General features: G+C 45.5%; 2 protein-coding genes across 5 annotated transcripts in view; one reads left to right on the plus strand and one right to left on the minus strand.

Annotated features, from left to right (window-relative positions):
• WDYHV1 (WDYHV motif containing 1) overlaps positions 1 to 16,624 on the plus strand; it is a 162,093-nt gene that overhangs the window by 56,061 nt on the left and 89,408 nt on the right. The gene's annotated exons all lie outside the window — the stretch shown is intronic.
• The window catches only part of FBXO32 (F-box protein 32), a 36,020-nt gene continuing 26,473 nt past the window's right edge, over positions 7,078 to 16,624 (minus strand). The window contains exons 7-9 of the mRNA XM_029923451.1: positions 14,613 to 14,795; positions 12,977 to 13,120; positions 7,078 to 12,536 (exon numbers count right to left, since the gene is read on the minus strand). Coding sequence (XP_029779311.1) covers positions 12,447 to 12,536; positions 12,977 to 13,120; positions 14,613 to 14,795 — 417 coding nt within the window. The 3' untranslated portion in view covers positions 7,078 to 12,446. The remainder of the gene's footprint in view (positions 12,537 to 12,976; positions 13,121 to 14,612; positions 14,796 to 16,624) is intronic.

Here is a 16,624-nt window from a genome sequence, read left to right on the forward strand (position 1 = left end):
ATTGATTCCTTTATTAAAGAGGAAGAAATAAAGCAGTCACCGGGTTTCTGATGGGAAAGAATCTCCTTATGTAGTTCCGATGAAGGGACATTAGCGACGGGACTGCTTGCAGAGATGTGGGCAGGGTGAGGGAGCACAAAAGTGCTGAGGCGGCCGGAGGTGAGCAACCAGGAGAATGCCTTCTCTCCCAGGCTTGGAGGGGAGGTGCAGGAGAGCCAGGGCCTTGGGGAGGGTTTATGTGGAGGAAGGATTGTAGCCCCTTGAGAGACTAGTGGGCCAGCAGGGAGATGGCAAGAAAGACCCCAAACTCTCTCTCTCTGCTCTCTGGTCTCTGCCAGCACCTCTCATTGGGCAAACCCAACCACACACCAATCTAACCAGCCGATAGAATCTGGGGGATTCAGCCCTTTTCGTTCAGCCCCCTGGGGCACAGAGCTGGGCGTGGACCTTTGGGGACACACAGAGCAACCAGCACAAAAGCTTTACAAATATTTAATACCCAGATGGATAATGGTTCTTCTCTCCGCCCACCTATCAGACATCAGGTGTCCTGTGAGTACCCAAGGCACCTTGGCCCCAGGGCAAAGTGGAGGCCAGTCAGTCCTTTGTTTTTGGTGTATTGTGACATAATACAACTTCTGACTGCCTGGCTAACTGGATTCATGGATCACAGTATCTAGTTTTAAATCAAATCTCACAGAATGGACACATGCTGTTAGGTGGTTCTTGCAAAGAGACAGCAGAGTGGAGATACTGCGGTTGTATACATACAGGCCCAAGAGAATGTCGGCATTAACACAGCCCTTCCCAGGAGGGCCTCCTCGCTGGCTGCCGTGTCAGGTGCGAGCAGCGATAAGCCAATGAAATCTGACCAACAGTTGACCAGCACTTTCAAAATGATCGCAACTATTTGAAATGTGGATTTATATCCATCATTACTACTGATGGCTGTCCTCCTAAGGGTTCATTATACTTGAAATATTAATGATGATAATGCCTGCCTATAAATAGGTACACAGATATCGGGTTTCTTTTAAAAATGTTTACTGATGGGGGATGCTTGAGTAGCTCAGTCGGTTGAGCATCTGACTTCGGCTCAGGTCATCATCTTGCGGTTTGCGAGATTGAGCCCCATGTCGGGCTCCATGGTGACAGCGTGGAGCCTGTTTGGGATTCTCTCTCTCCCTCTCCCGGTCTCTCCCCTGCTTGCACTCTCACACACTCTCTTTCTCTTTCTCAAAATAAATAAATAAATTAATTAATTAAAAAAAAACCGCTATCACTTCACACCTGTCACAGGAATGGCGGAAATCAACAACACAAGAAACACTAGGTGTTGGTGAGGATGTGGAGAAAGGGGAAGCCTCTTGCACTGTTGGTAGGAATGTAAATTGGTGCAGCTACTGTGGAAAACAGTATGGAGGCTTCTCAAAATGCTAAAAATAGAATTGCCCTACAATCTTCCAATAGAGCTACTAGGTATTTACTTAAAGAACACAAAAACACATTCAGGGGGATATATGTACCCCGATATTTATAGTAGCATTATCTGCAACAGCCAAATTATGGAAACAGCCCAAGTGCGTCCATCAGTTGAATGGATAAAGATGTGTGTGTGTGTGTGTGTGTGTGTGTGTGTGTGTGTGTGTGGAATATTACCCATCCATGAAAAAGAATGAAATCTTGCCATTTGCAACGACATAGAGACTATTATACTAAGTGAAATAAGTCAGGGAAAGACAAATACCATATGACTTCACTCATATGTGGAATTTAAGAAACAAACAAGCAAAGGGGGAAGAACGAAAGAGGGGGAGGCAGACCAAGAAACACACTCTTAATTATAGAGAACAAACTCATGGTTGCCAGAGAGAGGTGGGTGGGGGGATGGGTTACGTAGGTGCAGGGGATTAAGGAGTGCACTTGTTGTGATGAGTACGGGGTGATGTAAGAAAGTGTTCCATCACTATATTGTACTTCCGAAACTAATATTGCACTATATATTAACTAATCGGAATTAAAAAAATTTTTTTTAATGTTTATTTTTGAGACAGAGCAAGAGACAGAGTGCAAGTGGGGGGAGAGGCAGACAGAGGGAGACATAGAATCTGAAGTGGGCTCTAGGCTCTGAGCTGTCAGCACAGAGCCAGGCGCGGGGCTTGAACTCACAACTGTGAGATCATGACCTGAGCCGAAGTCAGACACTTACCTGACTGAGCCATTCAGATGCCCCTAAATAACTGGAATTTAAATAAAAGCTTGAAAATAAATGAAGTTAGCTGACAGGTCAACTGAGTGCTAGCTGATAGAAGAAGGGTCACATTTCTTTTATAAAAAAAAAAACCTAAATATAATTAAAACCATTGAATGTTTAAACAGTACAAAGAAAGGGGAGCCATCACTTTTATGTGGGGTAAGAGGGACTATTTTGCTTCCCTCTTTGGCATCTGCCAAATAGGCTTTCTCAGGATGTGGTCAGTGGCCGACAGCCTCCTCAGCCACTAAATTCCGCTCTCTCTCTGGTTTCTCTCCCTTTTCCTCCTGCCCTCTGAAAACTTCCTGTAGACTCTCCTCCTCACCCTTGTTCTCTTTCTAGGAGCTTGTATTAGTCAGGGCTCTCCAGAGAAACAGAACCAATAGGAGGCATCTCTCTCTCGCACTCTCCCTGTCTTTCCCTCTAGCTCTATATTGATATACATAGTCTCTCTCTCTCTCTCTCTTTATATATGTGTATATCTATGTATTTTATTTTTTGAAATCTACCTATCATCAATCATTTATCTATCTCATCTATCTATCCCTCTCTCTCTCTCTCTCTCTCCCTCTCTCTCTCTCTCTCTCCTTGAAGGAATTGGCTCACACAACTGTGGAGCCAGCAAGGCTGTAATTTGTACGGAAAGCCAACAGAATTTCAGAGAAGAGCTGATGTTGCAGTCTTGTGCCTGAAGGCAGTTTGGAGGGAGAATTCCTTCTTTTGGGGGTGGGGGACGTCAGCCATTTTCTCTTAAGACCTTCAACAATTGGCTAAGGCTCACCTAGCCAATCCAAGGAGGCTAATCTGTGCTACTCAAGGTCTCCTGATTTAAATGTTAATCATATCTAGAAACTACCTTCACAGCAACATCCCCGTTGGTGTTTGGACCTAACAGATGAGTGCCATGGTTCTCAAGTGGACTCAAAATTGATCATCACAGAGTTCTTTGAAGCAACCTGGAGTTCACTGAGCTTTTGTTAATTTTCGAGAGCAACAACAAGGCTCAGGCACAGGGACCCCAGGGAACACTGAGAGCTTCTTCAGTTCCCTTCAAAAGGGAAATCTGCCCAACCTTCAGTGTTTTCTTTCGTTTTGTTTTGTTTTCAAAAAACCTATTGACAACCCTAACCAGGCAGGGGTGGTAAGTCTTGGTCTCTGGCTTTGAAACCACAGTTCCTGGCTTCCAGATTCTGGGGGAGCCCTTGCTTAGGCTGACTCAGGAGGAGTATGCTGTGGGCTTCTGTCTTATCCCACCTTGTTCCTTTTTGGAAGCATGAACTCAGTCCTTCCTCTCTGAATCCCTCTGGTGCTTTGTACCTCACTCAGGGCACCTGGAGCTTTGGATCTTGCCTGGTAGTTGATGTACACTCTCTTGCCCCACCTAGGCCCCCCCCACCAGATCCCTACAAGTCCTTGAAGTCAAGGGTGGGGCTCACACTTGTGAATGGGTGCCAGGTCACTGCTGCTTCATAAATGTTGCTTATTGGAGAGACTTTGAAATGCTGATCCTCTGATGCTTCTTGGGCAGGAATGTGATTGGTGTTAACCTCAATAAAGTCAATGTAAGAAGGGCAGGAGGCAACTTCACACCTACCACACTGACAGGCAGAACTCTCCTTTTGGCTTTGAGGGTCAAATAACTGGGCAGTCAACATAACTCTTGCTGCTGGATTAGGCAGCAAAGACAGCTGTGCCTTTCATGTGCAGAAGGATCTTCCCTCAGCTTGGGGTGGGGGGCATGCCACAGAACGGATAGCTTTTTTTATTTTATAAAGTTAAAAAAATTTTTTTAATGTTTATTTTTGAGAAAGAGAGAGAGGGAAAGAAAATGAACGGAGGATGGGCAGAGAGAGAGAGAGACAGAGAATTAGAAGCAAGGTCCACACTGTCAGTGCAAAGCCCGATGTGAAAAGGGGTTCGCACCCACAAACCATGAGATCATGACCTGAGCTGAAGTTGGACGCTTAACTGGCTGAGCCACCCAGGCGCCCCAGAACTGATAGCTTTGTAGGGCGGGCTGCTGGACGTGCTGGCAAATCTGTCTGATTAACTGTGTTAGTTCCTGTTAGTGCTGTCACAGATTACCACAGAGTGAGTGGTTAAAACAACACAGACCCATCAGAATTTCAGAAGTGTGACACCATTCTTATTGGGCTAAGTTCAAGGTTTTGGTAGGGCTGTGTTCCCTTCTGCAAGCTCTGGGGGAGCATCATTTCTTGCCTTTCCCTGATGATATGCAGCGCGCTCATTCCTTGGCTCGTGGCCCCCATTCTCCATCTTCAGCTCCAGCAACAGTGGGAGGGCCCTTTGTACATCACATCGCTCTGTCCTCTTGTGCCTTTCTCGTTTTCACTTTTAAAGACCCTTGTGATTGGGCCCACCCAGGTCGTCTGGGAGAATCTCCATCCCAAAGCATTGACCTTAATCACACCTGTAAATTCTCCTTACCATGTAACATAGTCGCAGGCGCTGGGGAATAGGATGTGGATATCTTTGGGGACCCATTATTCTGCCTACCTCCACAGTCTTATTATTTCCATTTAAAATAAGTAATTAATATAAGATATGATTTTAAATGGAAAGGTATAATGATTTCAGTAGTTTTAACAGTACTAGGGTTTTTGAGATATATTTGTGCTTAATTTATTAAGTTTATAAGTTATTAATTTACTTGAGGATGTTTTACTTATTAGGGCTAATGCTTACCTGAGCAAGTATTTGAAGTGCCTATGTATTTAAAAAAAAAAGCGTATGTGCCAGATTTATAATTGTAGCTTTAATATCTTTAAAAGAATTTTCATTAAGTGTATAAAAGGGGCCTGTTTTTTAAAAATTTTTAATGTTTATTTGTTTTTTAAGAGACAGAGAGAGGTAGAGCATCAGTTGGGGTGGGGCGGAGAGAGAGGGAGACACGGAATCCGAAGCAGCCTCCAGGCTCTGAACTGTCAGCAACAGGGCCTGAGGTAAGGCTCGAACTCATGAACCGTGAGATCATGACCTGAGCTGAAGTCGAACGCTCTGCCAACTGAGCCACCCAGGCGCCCGGGGACTTGTTTTTTAAAGGAACTTTGGTCTGTTCAATTTGAGTTTATCAAACAGTAATAAAAGCCGCTCTTATTTTATATGAAAATGTACTAGGCTTGTAAAGATTTATTAAAAAAAACCTTAATGAAAACTAGGTCTCTACATTTGTTACCTTTTCAACTACCATTAATTTTTAACTGAGAAGCTAGAAATAGTTCTGTCTGTGTCCATCAACTCACACTGATTCTAAGTTGAGTGGAAGGCAAGTGTGTGGTCAGTGAGACTTCCAAAAGCATTTTGTGAATGTATGTGTGTTAGTTCATTCAGCCCCTGCACCGTGCTGGGCACTATGCAGTAGCCTCAAGTAAGACTACAGTGTAGCAAAGTCTGGATGCAGGACAGTGTTGTAGGAGGTGAGATTTACTCAGTTGGAGAGGCTTTAGGCCCTAAGAGGCAACAGATGTTTACCCGACAGAGACTGGGAAGAGTATTCTAGGTAGATGAAGTAGTCTCAGCAAAAAGTGCATGGGATATTCAGTGAGTGGGGAGCTTTTGTGATCCTGGTGGAAACGAAATAAAAAAAGTCTTGGGGCACCTGGGTGGCTCGGTCTGTTGAGCATCTGACTTGGGCTCAGGTCATGATCTCGTAGTTGGTTTGTGAGTTTGAGCCCCATATCGGGCTCTCTGCTGTCAGCTTGGAGCCTGCTTTGGATCCTGTGTCCCCCTCTGTCTCTGCCCCTCCCCTGCTCTCTCTTTCTCTCAAGAATAAATAAACATTAAAAATAAATATCTCTGATTACTCTCATGTGCTTCTTAGGTCATTTTCCAATGAGAGTTAGTGGCAGGATCAGTGTGTGTTCCAGAGTGAATGTATTATTAAGTCAGTCACCACGTCGGTCGCCCGAACATAACATACCTAACGAGAGAGAGAAATGTGGAGGAAATCTAACCCAGTTCTCAGACCCTTGTTGCTCAGCGAATCATGACTGTTAACCTTTAATGAACATTTATTGAACTGTGTGCGTGGCTCCACACATTTCACTTGTGCTGGTTCACATAACCCTCACAACCCTAGTCATAGACTTATTTTCACCATTTTGGAGTCTAGGACATTGAGACCTAGAGGAGTGGAGGTAAGCAAGGTCACACTGCAGGTAAGTGGCAGGACCATGCACAAGCCAGTCCCTCTTTCTGAAGTGCTCATGACCTCGCTTTTCTTTGGATGGCTCCTTCTCACATTCTAGGCCTCAGCTTCAGTATCTGTTGTTGGACACCCTCCCCGTGCAGCTTGTCCGAAGCAGGTCCCCTTGTCATTCTGGATCTCAGCCCCTTGTTTATTCTCTTCATAGCACTTATTATGAACGAAATATTTTCCTACTTGCCTTGTGCGTGTTTTGCCTTTGTTTTTCCCATTAGAATCAAAATTCCATGAAGGTAGGGACTGTATCAGTCTTGTTCACCATCCTATTCCCGATGCCTTCCACAGGGTCCAGCGTATTGTAGTTGTTCAATAAATGTATGTTGATGAATAAATTGCTACTGATTTCACAGCTCACAGCTCCCTAATCATTCTATTATACAAAAGTAAGTGGAGATATCCCACTTAAGCATAATGCTGTGTTATCGACTGAGGTTGGTACTCAGCAGCGAGGTTATTTTTCTACATATCCCTGGAAATTTTGTAACAATGATAACAAGTTTCTGGGACAAGGCATATAAGCCTCATGAGGCAAAAGATAAACATACTTCGCATGCTCAAAAAGCCAACTTGAATTGGCACACACCAAAATGCACCCGTGTGTTGTTGGAAAAACATTTATTGTAATTCAGTGTCAAAAAATCTTTACAAAAATATGCCACCGTCTGGTACAAACAACTATAAAAAAAATCAATTCATCATGCAAGAAAAGTGTGCAAATAATTTATACAGGAGGGCTTCGCTCACATAATATTAAATAAACAGCTTTGTGTGTAATTAGTCTAACCTTATACTTTTAGTTACAATGTTCAACCCCCTATAGTATTTTTTTTTTATTAAAAGGAGTAAAGCTTCTAGACTTAGGGCATGGACTTGAATATACATCCCCTTCAGCCAGGGTTATTGGCACTTGGTAGAATAAAATTGGTGCCAAGAGATCACAAGCATAGAACAGTACTTGGAGCCTTCGGTTTAACAGACTTGCACATCGTTAATTAAACAAACATTGCTATACTCAAAGACAGAAAAAGTCCTGTTCAAACTCCAGAAGTAATGTTGTAGCAGATGGAGTTTTAAGAAGTTCAGAGATTTGGAGCAGCTATCCATTTTTGGACAAATGGAACAGGACCTGAGTTTTGAGAGATTTCTCAGGAAGCTTTGTTTGCCGAGTTCAGGGACACTTGGAAAAATGTCCAGCAGACAAAGTCAGAAATATCGGTGGTGCCTCGCTCCCTGCTGCCTCTTGGAATAATTTCTCTTTGCTTAGCAAAGATGAGGTGTAGCCGAGAATGGGAGGTTCCCCCCTGGGACAGAAGCTCACTAGGTCTCATGCCGGGTGCTGGAAGATGGGGAGATGAAGGGTATGGATTAAAGGTACCTCTTAGTCTAAGAGAAGAGGAAATACCTGCTTGGTTCCCAAGCTTGGTTTCAGAACCTCAGTTTCTGGAGAGCAAGTTGGCTGCTCAGTCATTATCTGTCTTAAGGGCCACTTTTGTAATTAAAATGCAAGTACCCAGGGAAAAAGTGAATTTGTCAAACATGCTGCCTGCTTTATGGTGAGCAGATTGTTCTCACTAGAATGCTGTCCTCACAGCAGAGGCAAAGGTCTGTAAAAATGTTAAGTGGCTCCAGGGAGAAAGTTAATTTCTCCAGAGAGAGCCAGGGGCTTAAAATAGTCGTAAAAGATAATGACCAGATGCCTAACACTGGACTTTCAAACACTTGCTTTCCACAGTGAAGGTGTTGAGGAGATTCAGGTCAGGTATCATGTGTCTCCAGACATAGCAAAGGATGCTGGGTAGGGGGCAGAAAGTAAAGACCTCTGAAAGTCCCAGGTTCATACTCCGGTCTACCGCTGAGTACCAGATGGGCTCAGACTTGTCCCCTGAATACTGTGGACCCTCTCCCTAACGCCAAAAGGCCGAAGGAATGCCAGACTCCACCATCTTTAACTTCCCTTCTAGCACTAACGTCTGGGGTAGGAGTTTCTTCCCTTTGGAAAACCAGAAAGGGTTTATTCCCTTAAAAAAAAACAAACAAACCAGAGAAAAAGCAGCTACAGAAAACCTGGAGTTTAAAGGAGTTATGATCTTGTTTACTGAAGACATCAAGAGCCCAAGATATATCAGAGAGTCATGCCTTTGCATTTGTCTAGAGGTTCGGGGTGTTTCTGAGGTCTGTTTAAACACTAATAGGATTTTAGGCCAGCATCCAGTCAGAAGGATGGTTCACAGACTCAGATAGTTGGAAACAGATAAAAACAAAACACAAAACAAAACAAAAACTCCCAGATGTCCACATAGAATATGTTTGATATAGTTTAGTTAAAAAAAATTCACACATAAAATAGAGAGCATAGCAAAACATTATTGCCCTATAGCCTGGCAGAAAAATATAAGCTCAGGTACATGTTTTATGATAAACATTGTATTGAGTGCTAGAAATGATACACTGTTGAACATGTCTTGAAATGATTGACCTTGTGAATCACACCACTTGCTTAGACAAACGATATTCTAAGCCCCCTCCCTTCTCCCACATAGGAAGCCACAGAAAAGGGGAGCCTGTTAATTGCAGGCTCCTAATGAGAAAACAGTTTCTGAATCCACTGAGAATCCCAGTGGTAACACAGTACACAACTTGTTACCAAGTCACCATCCCCAAGGAGGTTTCGCCCTTGCTGCGTGTTTTGCAGTGTCAACCCAGCCCATCTCCAATATCTCCTCCCGGCTACTTCAATATATACGATTGATCATCACCGAACAAATGTCATCTCACACCCAGTGGCCTGGGGATGTTTTTACTTTGTAGTTTCTGCCACTCACCCTCCCATGCTACTGATCCCTCTCCACAGAGTAACAGCATTAATAATGCAATCTGGTTTCAGATGTCATTGGGCCTTTTTCTGGGTCTTGCTATGAAGTGAGTGCTCACTGCTTTCCCCAAACGTTGTGCCTTACTCTTAAGAGACTCTAGGCTCATTGCTCCTACATGTTGGACCAGCTCATCATACAGAACATCCCTGTGGACTTGCTCACACTGCCCTGGACACGCTCCTTTTTCTCCGGAAGTCCACATTACTTCATAGTTGACATCAGCTTCAAATTCTACATTACAGGGTTGGAGGCGGGGGTAGGTAGGTAGAGCAAAGAGAGGAGAGCTTTCTATTTCTTCCAGCAATTTCCATTGACCTGTCCCTCTGGCTTTTTACCAGTAGTTTGGAGACAGGGATTCTTGGATTTTGTTTTTGTTTTTTTCAGGTGACGTTGTCCTGAGAGGGTTTGCCAATAGAAATGCTATAGATGATTAGTACCGGGGAACAAGTATTTTCTTTTTCACTCACTTCACTTACATGCAAGGCTCTGACCATGCTTAACAGCTGGCATGTGGCGGCAGCACAGACGCCCTGCATCCAAAATGTCCTACTCCATCGCCTTCATACAAATCACAATGTCCAGGATAGGCCATTTCTATTCCTTCCCCCGTCCCTCTCCACCTGCCATTTCCTTCCTTATTCTTCTCTGCCAATGAAAGAGAACCAAGAGTGTTGGTTTCTTCTCTTTCTTCCTTAAAAATTTTTCTTGACTGTGTCGCACGCCACCTCTGAAAATGCCAGCAGAGATGGGGAGAGCCCAGAGGCACCATCCAGGTAGACATCTCAGAAAACCATAACCCCGCCCCCGGTGGTAGGAGTCATCCTGTACAGAGGTGCCTCGCTGCCCAGGGTCAGATGTGCCTTGTGGGCATTGCACAAAGTACAGATGAGACTGGTTTGCCAGTTTTGTGCAGACTGTGGAAAGTGGGCAAATTTCTGGGACTGCAAACCTGAGGGTACCCAGGAGTTTCCATCTCCCTGATCAGCATGAAGGGGTAGGGGTCATGAGTTGATGGGCAGATGTGGAAGGCCATGAATGCCTAACCCTAACAGTGTCAGAGCCAAAGGTTCCAGAGATCCCAGAGAAACAATAAACCCAGCTCCGCCCCACGTCTTTAAGGGAGCTGAGACATTTGAGGACAGTTCTCTGAATTATGGAAGTGCTAGCTTTTTATTCCCCCTCTTAGGCCCTGCATTCTCAATGTGACTCTTGCTCAGGAGGGAGTGGAAGCAAAAATCTCATCAGGTAATACAGGGGTTCCTAAAGCTCAGCCTTACCCAACAAGATCTTACTCTTTAATATTTAATTTGTCACAGTGGTGAGAACTGAAATTCAATTCAATATTTTCTTCTTTTGGGGGTGATAAAGCAAACAAATGTGGAGACACTCTGGGGTGTAGGTGCAGGCACTGCAGGGTGAGGGAGACGAACAGTTGACTTCTCTTCAGAATGCTGAGTCTTGGGCTGTGAACTGATGGGAGGGCATGACGGCGCTCTGCATCGCCAGCTGGTCCCTTGCCTTGTTTCCGTACATGCTTGACCATCTCTCCCCTCATCTGGCCACCCCAAGGTTCAACCCCTAAGGATATCCTGTTCTTCAACGTGGATGTGAGCCAAGTTTCCTATTTCTGCTTCACCTATTTGCCAAGGGCGTGCAGAGTGGCAACTTTATTTGCATAAAAAGCACGAAGCAAATACAACTGCCAGAATATGTACATTATTGTAGAAAAGCAAAGTTCTATAAAAAGTAAAAAAACAAAAACAAAACAAAACATCCCCTTCCCCATCCCAGGAATATTTGACAATGAACTCATTAAGTCCTGAGATTTCCTTTCTTCAACACAGCCACCTGCCGGTATTGGCCTCGCAAGACCCCCGGGGTACGGAGCAAGTGTAGGATGAACTCACAGTACTTCTGTTCCCAGTGGTTGGAACGCCAGGCTTTATCTTGTCTTCCTCGCAAGAAGTGCTAGCTTAGGTTGACTGAATTTTGATGTTGGACGAACAGAAAACAAAGCCCCTCAACTCATCCCCTGTCATAAGGAAAGGCAGCTGGAAACATGTTGAACTGATATGTAAAATCTGTTTCACAAGCCTCTATCAGCACTCTGGCTCCGACCAGTCCGCAGATAACGCTTATCCGTGAAGATAGTCCAGGAAGCCCTGACAAGCCAAGAAGTTAAACAGGAATAAGAAAGTCTTCACAGCTATTAGGTGACTAATTCTATCTTTTCTGCAGTAGGACTTCCTCTGGGACTGTTTTCAATTGGCCTTGTGTTGCCTTGAATGAGCTACAACACGGAAGGGAGAAAGGCAAAGGTGCTGTGGGGCTGTTCTAGAAGAGAGGCAACTCCAAAAATGCTTATTTGCCTAAAAAGGAAGTCTGAAACACGACGTGGACTGCCTCCAGTATTCCTTTCCTATTTAAGCCACTTTCACGTGATGAAAAAAAACAAGAAAAACAGACACTGTCTACTGGACAATGCAGTTTGTCAGAGAGGGCATCGCATACTTTCCGAGGTAGACTATTGTGTGATATATTCGCAAGATAAGGCCCTAAGCCCACACGGTTTAAGATGGGTGGTGCTTCCTCTGCCTTTTTAAAACAAACCCCAAAAAAATCAAAACCAAAGCACAGGAACTTTTCATATGTAATGAAGTTTTCTTCTTCTCTTCCTTTCTTTCAGCAAAATTTCACATTATAAACAGAGAGTGTTCTATCATGTATTGAGTTCTGCCCTTTTCTTCCACATCCCTAGGGAACCACAAAGGCGTCAGGGAACGTCAGGGGAATTCCACTTTCACCGATGAAACTCAATTCCTGCCCTTATAGTCTTGCCGGCAAATAGTCAGGGAAAAAGTTTCTCTACAGTCTTTCTGCTTTTCCGTATCAATCCTAATGAGAAGTCCACAGTCTTAAATTCCCCGCCAGCAACTCCATCTCTCCCCTTCCAACATCCTCTCAGTGACTTATCTCAGAAGTTTTGAGCCAGCATTTCAAATGTACACTATTTACAAATGAAGTGTCCAAACTTCGTATTCCCAAGAATCCGATCAGCCGGGGACCCGTCTGAAGTGTCATCCTGTGCTGGGATTCAGAACTTGAACAAGTTGATAAAGTCCTGGGGTGAAAGGGATACGGAGCAGCTCTCTGGATTATTGGCTGTGCACGGGTGGTCAGTGCCCTGGAAAGGAACATCATGGTTAGGCTTAAGTTCTCAGAAGCATCTCACTGGCTTGTTAGTACCGCTGAGTCATTGTCTAACCTCAAAGCAACATTCCTCTGTCAAGAATGCTGTAAGTCATGCAAAATCTAAAGAGCTGTGTGTGTGTGTGCACGCCTGTGCACAGAGATGGGAGAATTTGCAGGTGGGTGGGATGCACAGAAAATATATATACATAAAATATACATATGTAAAAATAAAAATATATGTAAGGAGGTGGAGGAAATGAAGGTCTTTGGAAGTCTTTCTCTCCAGGCACTGACTCAGTTTCCCTGCACCTTCAGTGGGAGGCTGCAGAAGCGAAGAGCAGGAAAGGAGCAGGAAAGGCTCTGACAGAGCTGCTGGCTCCTAGGGGCTGGGCTGGGGGAGGGGGGTCTGTGGCAGCCACTGGAGACACATACCTTCCAGGAGAGGATGTGACAGTGTCTGCAAAGCTGAAGGGTGTCTCCGTACTGCTCTTTCCGTGGGTAACATCGCACAAGTTTAAAATACATCTTCTTCCAATCCAGCTGTCCTTTGTCTGACAAAATTAATCGCTTGCGGATCTAAATTGCAAACAAATACAGATAGTTGCAGGAGAGTTCATCAAGAAGATGGCTTGTGGTTTTGTGGTTCTGAAAAAGTTCTGTTCCCACCCTCCTTCCCCCCTTTTTCGTCTGTGTCCTGCAAATGCCAGGGAGAAAAATTGCCAAGATATAAAGAGGGACCTTCTGAGCTCTATCCAGTTAAATGGTAGCTGTTGCCAGTCTTTAAAAGAAACAGGTGGATGGTGACATCTTACTAGTGACCTCTACTAAATTATATTTGGATGGTCCTTTAAAGTTGAGGTGATCCCCATAAATACCTTCAGTCTTCTCTTCGCTGTACACTCGAGTGATTATTTCCAGGGAGATGGAATAAGTCAGATGCTGAGCAGACTGAGCCACACAGCCGTGCCCCCCCCCCACGTGACTGCTTGGCACAGTGGCTCTATTTTAGGTCTAAATATTGGTGGCTTCATGAACAGGACTTGTTGAACTCACACATCTTTATAAAGAAGTTGGGAAAAAAAAATCCGAGGCAGCATGAGGAGGCGAAACAGGCCTCCTCTGGTGTCAAAGGCCCCAGTTCAAATTTAAAGTCAGGGCCAGTTTCCTCAGCTCGAGGGCCATTCCCCTAGTTTGGATGGGTCACTTGCCACCTGTGGTCTGAGCCTTCTCCTCTCTTTAAAGTGAGCATAATGATACCTACTCACCCTGGGTCATTAGACTGAAATGATGTAATATCTGTAAAAGTACATTAGCTATAAAATGTCATGAAAATAAGTTACTTTTTTAAGTTACTTTGTTATAGAAAAGGAGGATTGATGCCATTTTATGAACTTTTGAAAAATATTCATTTTTGAGAGAGAGCGAGAGAGAACGAATGCAGGGGAGGGGAAGAGAGAGACAGGGAGAGAGAGAGAACCCTAAGCAGGCTCCTTACCACCAGTGCAGAGCCTGAGGCCGGGCTCAATCCCACGAACTGTGAGATCAGGACATGAGCCCAAATCAAGAGTAGGACGCTTAACTGACTGCACCACCCAGGCACCCCAATTTATGGCCTTTTTAAAGCAAATTATCAAATGTCCATATAGGTTAAGAATGTAAGTTGGGGGGGGCACGGCTGTGTGGCTCAGTCTGCTCAGCATCTGACTTCAGTTCAAGTTATGATCTTGCAATTCGTGGGTTTGAGCCCCATGTTGGGCTCTGTGCTGACAGCTCAGAGCCTAGAGCTTGTTTCAGATTCTGTGTCCCCCCCTCTCTCTCTGCCCTTCCTGTGCTTGCAAGCTGTCTCTCAAAAATAAATAAACATTTTTAAAAAGTAAGGTTTTTTTCGCCTCATCAAAATCACCTTAAGGGAAACCCTCGCATACATGATTTAGAAACTCCCTGCACTGTGGTTTTCTTGTGGGCTGGGAAGCCCTGGAGGGCGGGGGCCAGAGAAGGGGGCCAAGGATGCCTGAGGGCGGGGGCCAGAGAAGGGAAAGAAGGCAGGCCCACCCGCCGGGCCCCTGACCTGCCGCTCGGAGAAGTGGTATTGGCAGAGCTTCTTCCACAGCAGCCGGTCCTCGCTGAGCACGTGCAGGTCAGGGGCCACCTGGCCCAGGCTGACCAGGTCCCGCCCGTCGCTCAGCCTCTGCATGATGTTCAGTTGTAAGCACAAAGGCAGGTCGGTGAAGGTAAGGCCCTTGAAGGCAGGCTGTGAGGGAGAAGGGTGATGTTAAGTTGCAGGTCGTGGGGTGGAGGGGGTGGCACCCCCCCAGGAAGCAGCCTTCCCCTCGCCCTCCGCCCTCAAGCTGGCGACTGCTGAGTGATGGGAAGCAGCAATTCTCCCCGCCCTAAACGCAGGCCCCATGGCCGAGACCCACAGGAACAGCCCTGAGCAGCCTGAGCTGAATGGTGCCGGAGGGGTTTCCCCGAAATTCACAAAGCTTTATACTTTTAACGATCCTCCACACGGCAGGGCACATGCTGGAATCTCGTGCTCCACTCAGTTCACTCGGTGATGAGATCCACTACCTTCTTACAGGGCAGGGTGCCTGGGGCAGAGTGCCACCCGCCCCTGCCACCTCAGCTGGCACTGCCGGTCACTGCCCCTCCTGACCACCCACCTCTCTCAGGGGGCTGTCTCAGCTGTGCCCGAACGTGCTGCCCGTGGGCTCCGCTCTCCCCAGGCCTCTCTGCCTGGCCCCATGACACTCTTCCTCAGACCTAGTGTCTGCCTGTCTCCTCTGAAAGGCCTTTCTGCTTCTGTGACTACCCCCGGCCTCTTTCGCTGCATCTTCCTGGAACTCCTAGGATCTCTCAGGTACTTTGGGGACCAGTGCCCAAAATGCAAACATTTTCCCAAAGAAAGCTAAACGGAATATTCCTGCTGGAAGGTAAGCTCCACAGAGGCAGGACTTTTTGACTATTTTCATTGCTGTGTCCTTTGTGGGTCGCATAGAATAGGCACCCAATAAATACTCGAGGGATGAATGAAACCTTAAAATTAAGGAGGTAAAAAAAAACAGTAACAGAAAGACCCCGTGCCTGTGTGCATGTGAGCGTGCATGTGCACTTTGGGAATGGCTGGTCCAAAAGCTTTTGATCTAAGTGCCACCATCCATTCCATCCATTAGAGCATCGCCATTCAAACCCAGGGCTCCATGGAACATTTTAAAAACTCCTTGTGGATAATACATAGGCAGTTATTCAGAAACCTCTACTATAAGCCTGAACTTGTACTTAATTTTATAATTATTGTTGAAATTTTGATGGGCCTATGTTATCCCATCTACATGTTGAACCTTGAAAGCGGGGAGTTTCTAATTTCATATCCCTTGCAGACTAGCCCAGCACAAGCCACCTCTTTTGAGGGCCTTCTGTGGACTGGTACTGGAGTTGGAATGGGTTCCTTAGGCTGGCAAGATACTCAAAAACATAAGCAAGTAGTTACAGAACAACATGTTAAGCGCTAAGCAGGAAGTAAGCACAAAGCACTCTGGGAACAGCCTGTACGCAGGAGGGCTCAGTAGTATTTGCTGATATGTCTTGAATAGCATCTGAATGCTGCCATTTGGGTATGAAGTCGGCACAAAGCACCCGAAATCGTGGTTCTTTGTCCTCATGCTGGACCTGGGTGTGTTTTTGATTTTGGACTCCACGGACATTTTTAGCTCAGTGCTCTGTCATGTCTGGGGTAGGGGTGGGGAGGTCAAGGGAAAAAAACAGAGGATGAAGAAGCCTTTCCTTAGCTCAAGGGAAAGTATCTTGTCAATGGGTATCGAGTCCCCTCCTCAAATTTTTAGGGAACTACTCTGTTCGAGGGACGGCAAAACTCCCTCCCCTCCCCCCATTCCAGGGAGTGTGCAGTCTAATCAATTCCCACCTGTGTCCCTTACCAAGTTGTGCAGGTGTGTAGAGAGAAGGTGGGAAGTGGCAGGGGCCTTGGGAAGCTAGGCTATGAAGAAGCGTGGCAGGTGACATGGGAGATATATTGAATAGACAAGCAGCTGACTGGATCCCAGGGGCCCTTGGGAACTCTGG

Source organism: Suricata suricatta, chromosome 15, assembly GCF_006229205.1.
Source record: "Suricata suricatta isolate VVHF042 chromosome 15, meerkat_22Aug2017_6uvM2_HiC, whole genome shotgun sequence".
NCBI classification, from domain to species: domain Eukaryota; kingdom Metazoa; phylum Chordata; class Mammalia; order Carnivora; family Herpestidae; genus Suricata; species Suricata suricatta.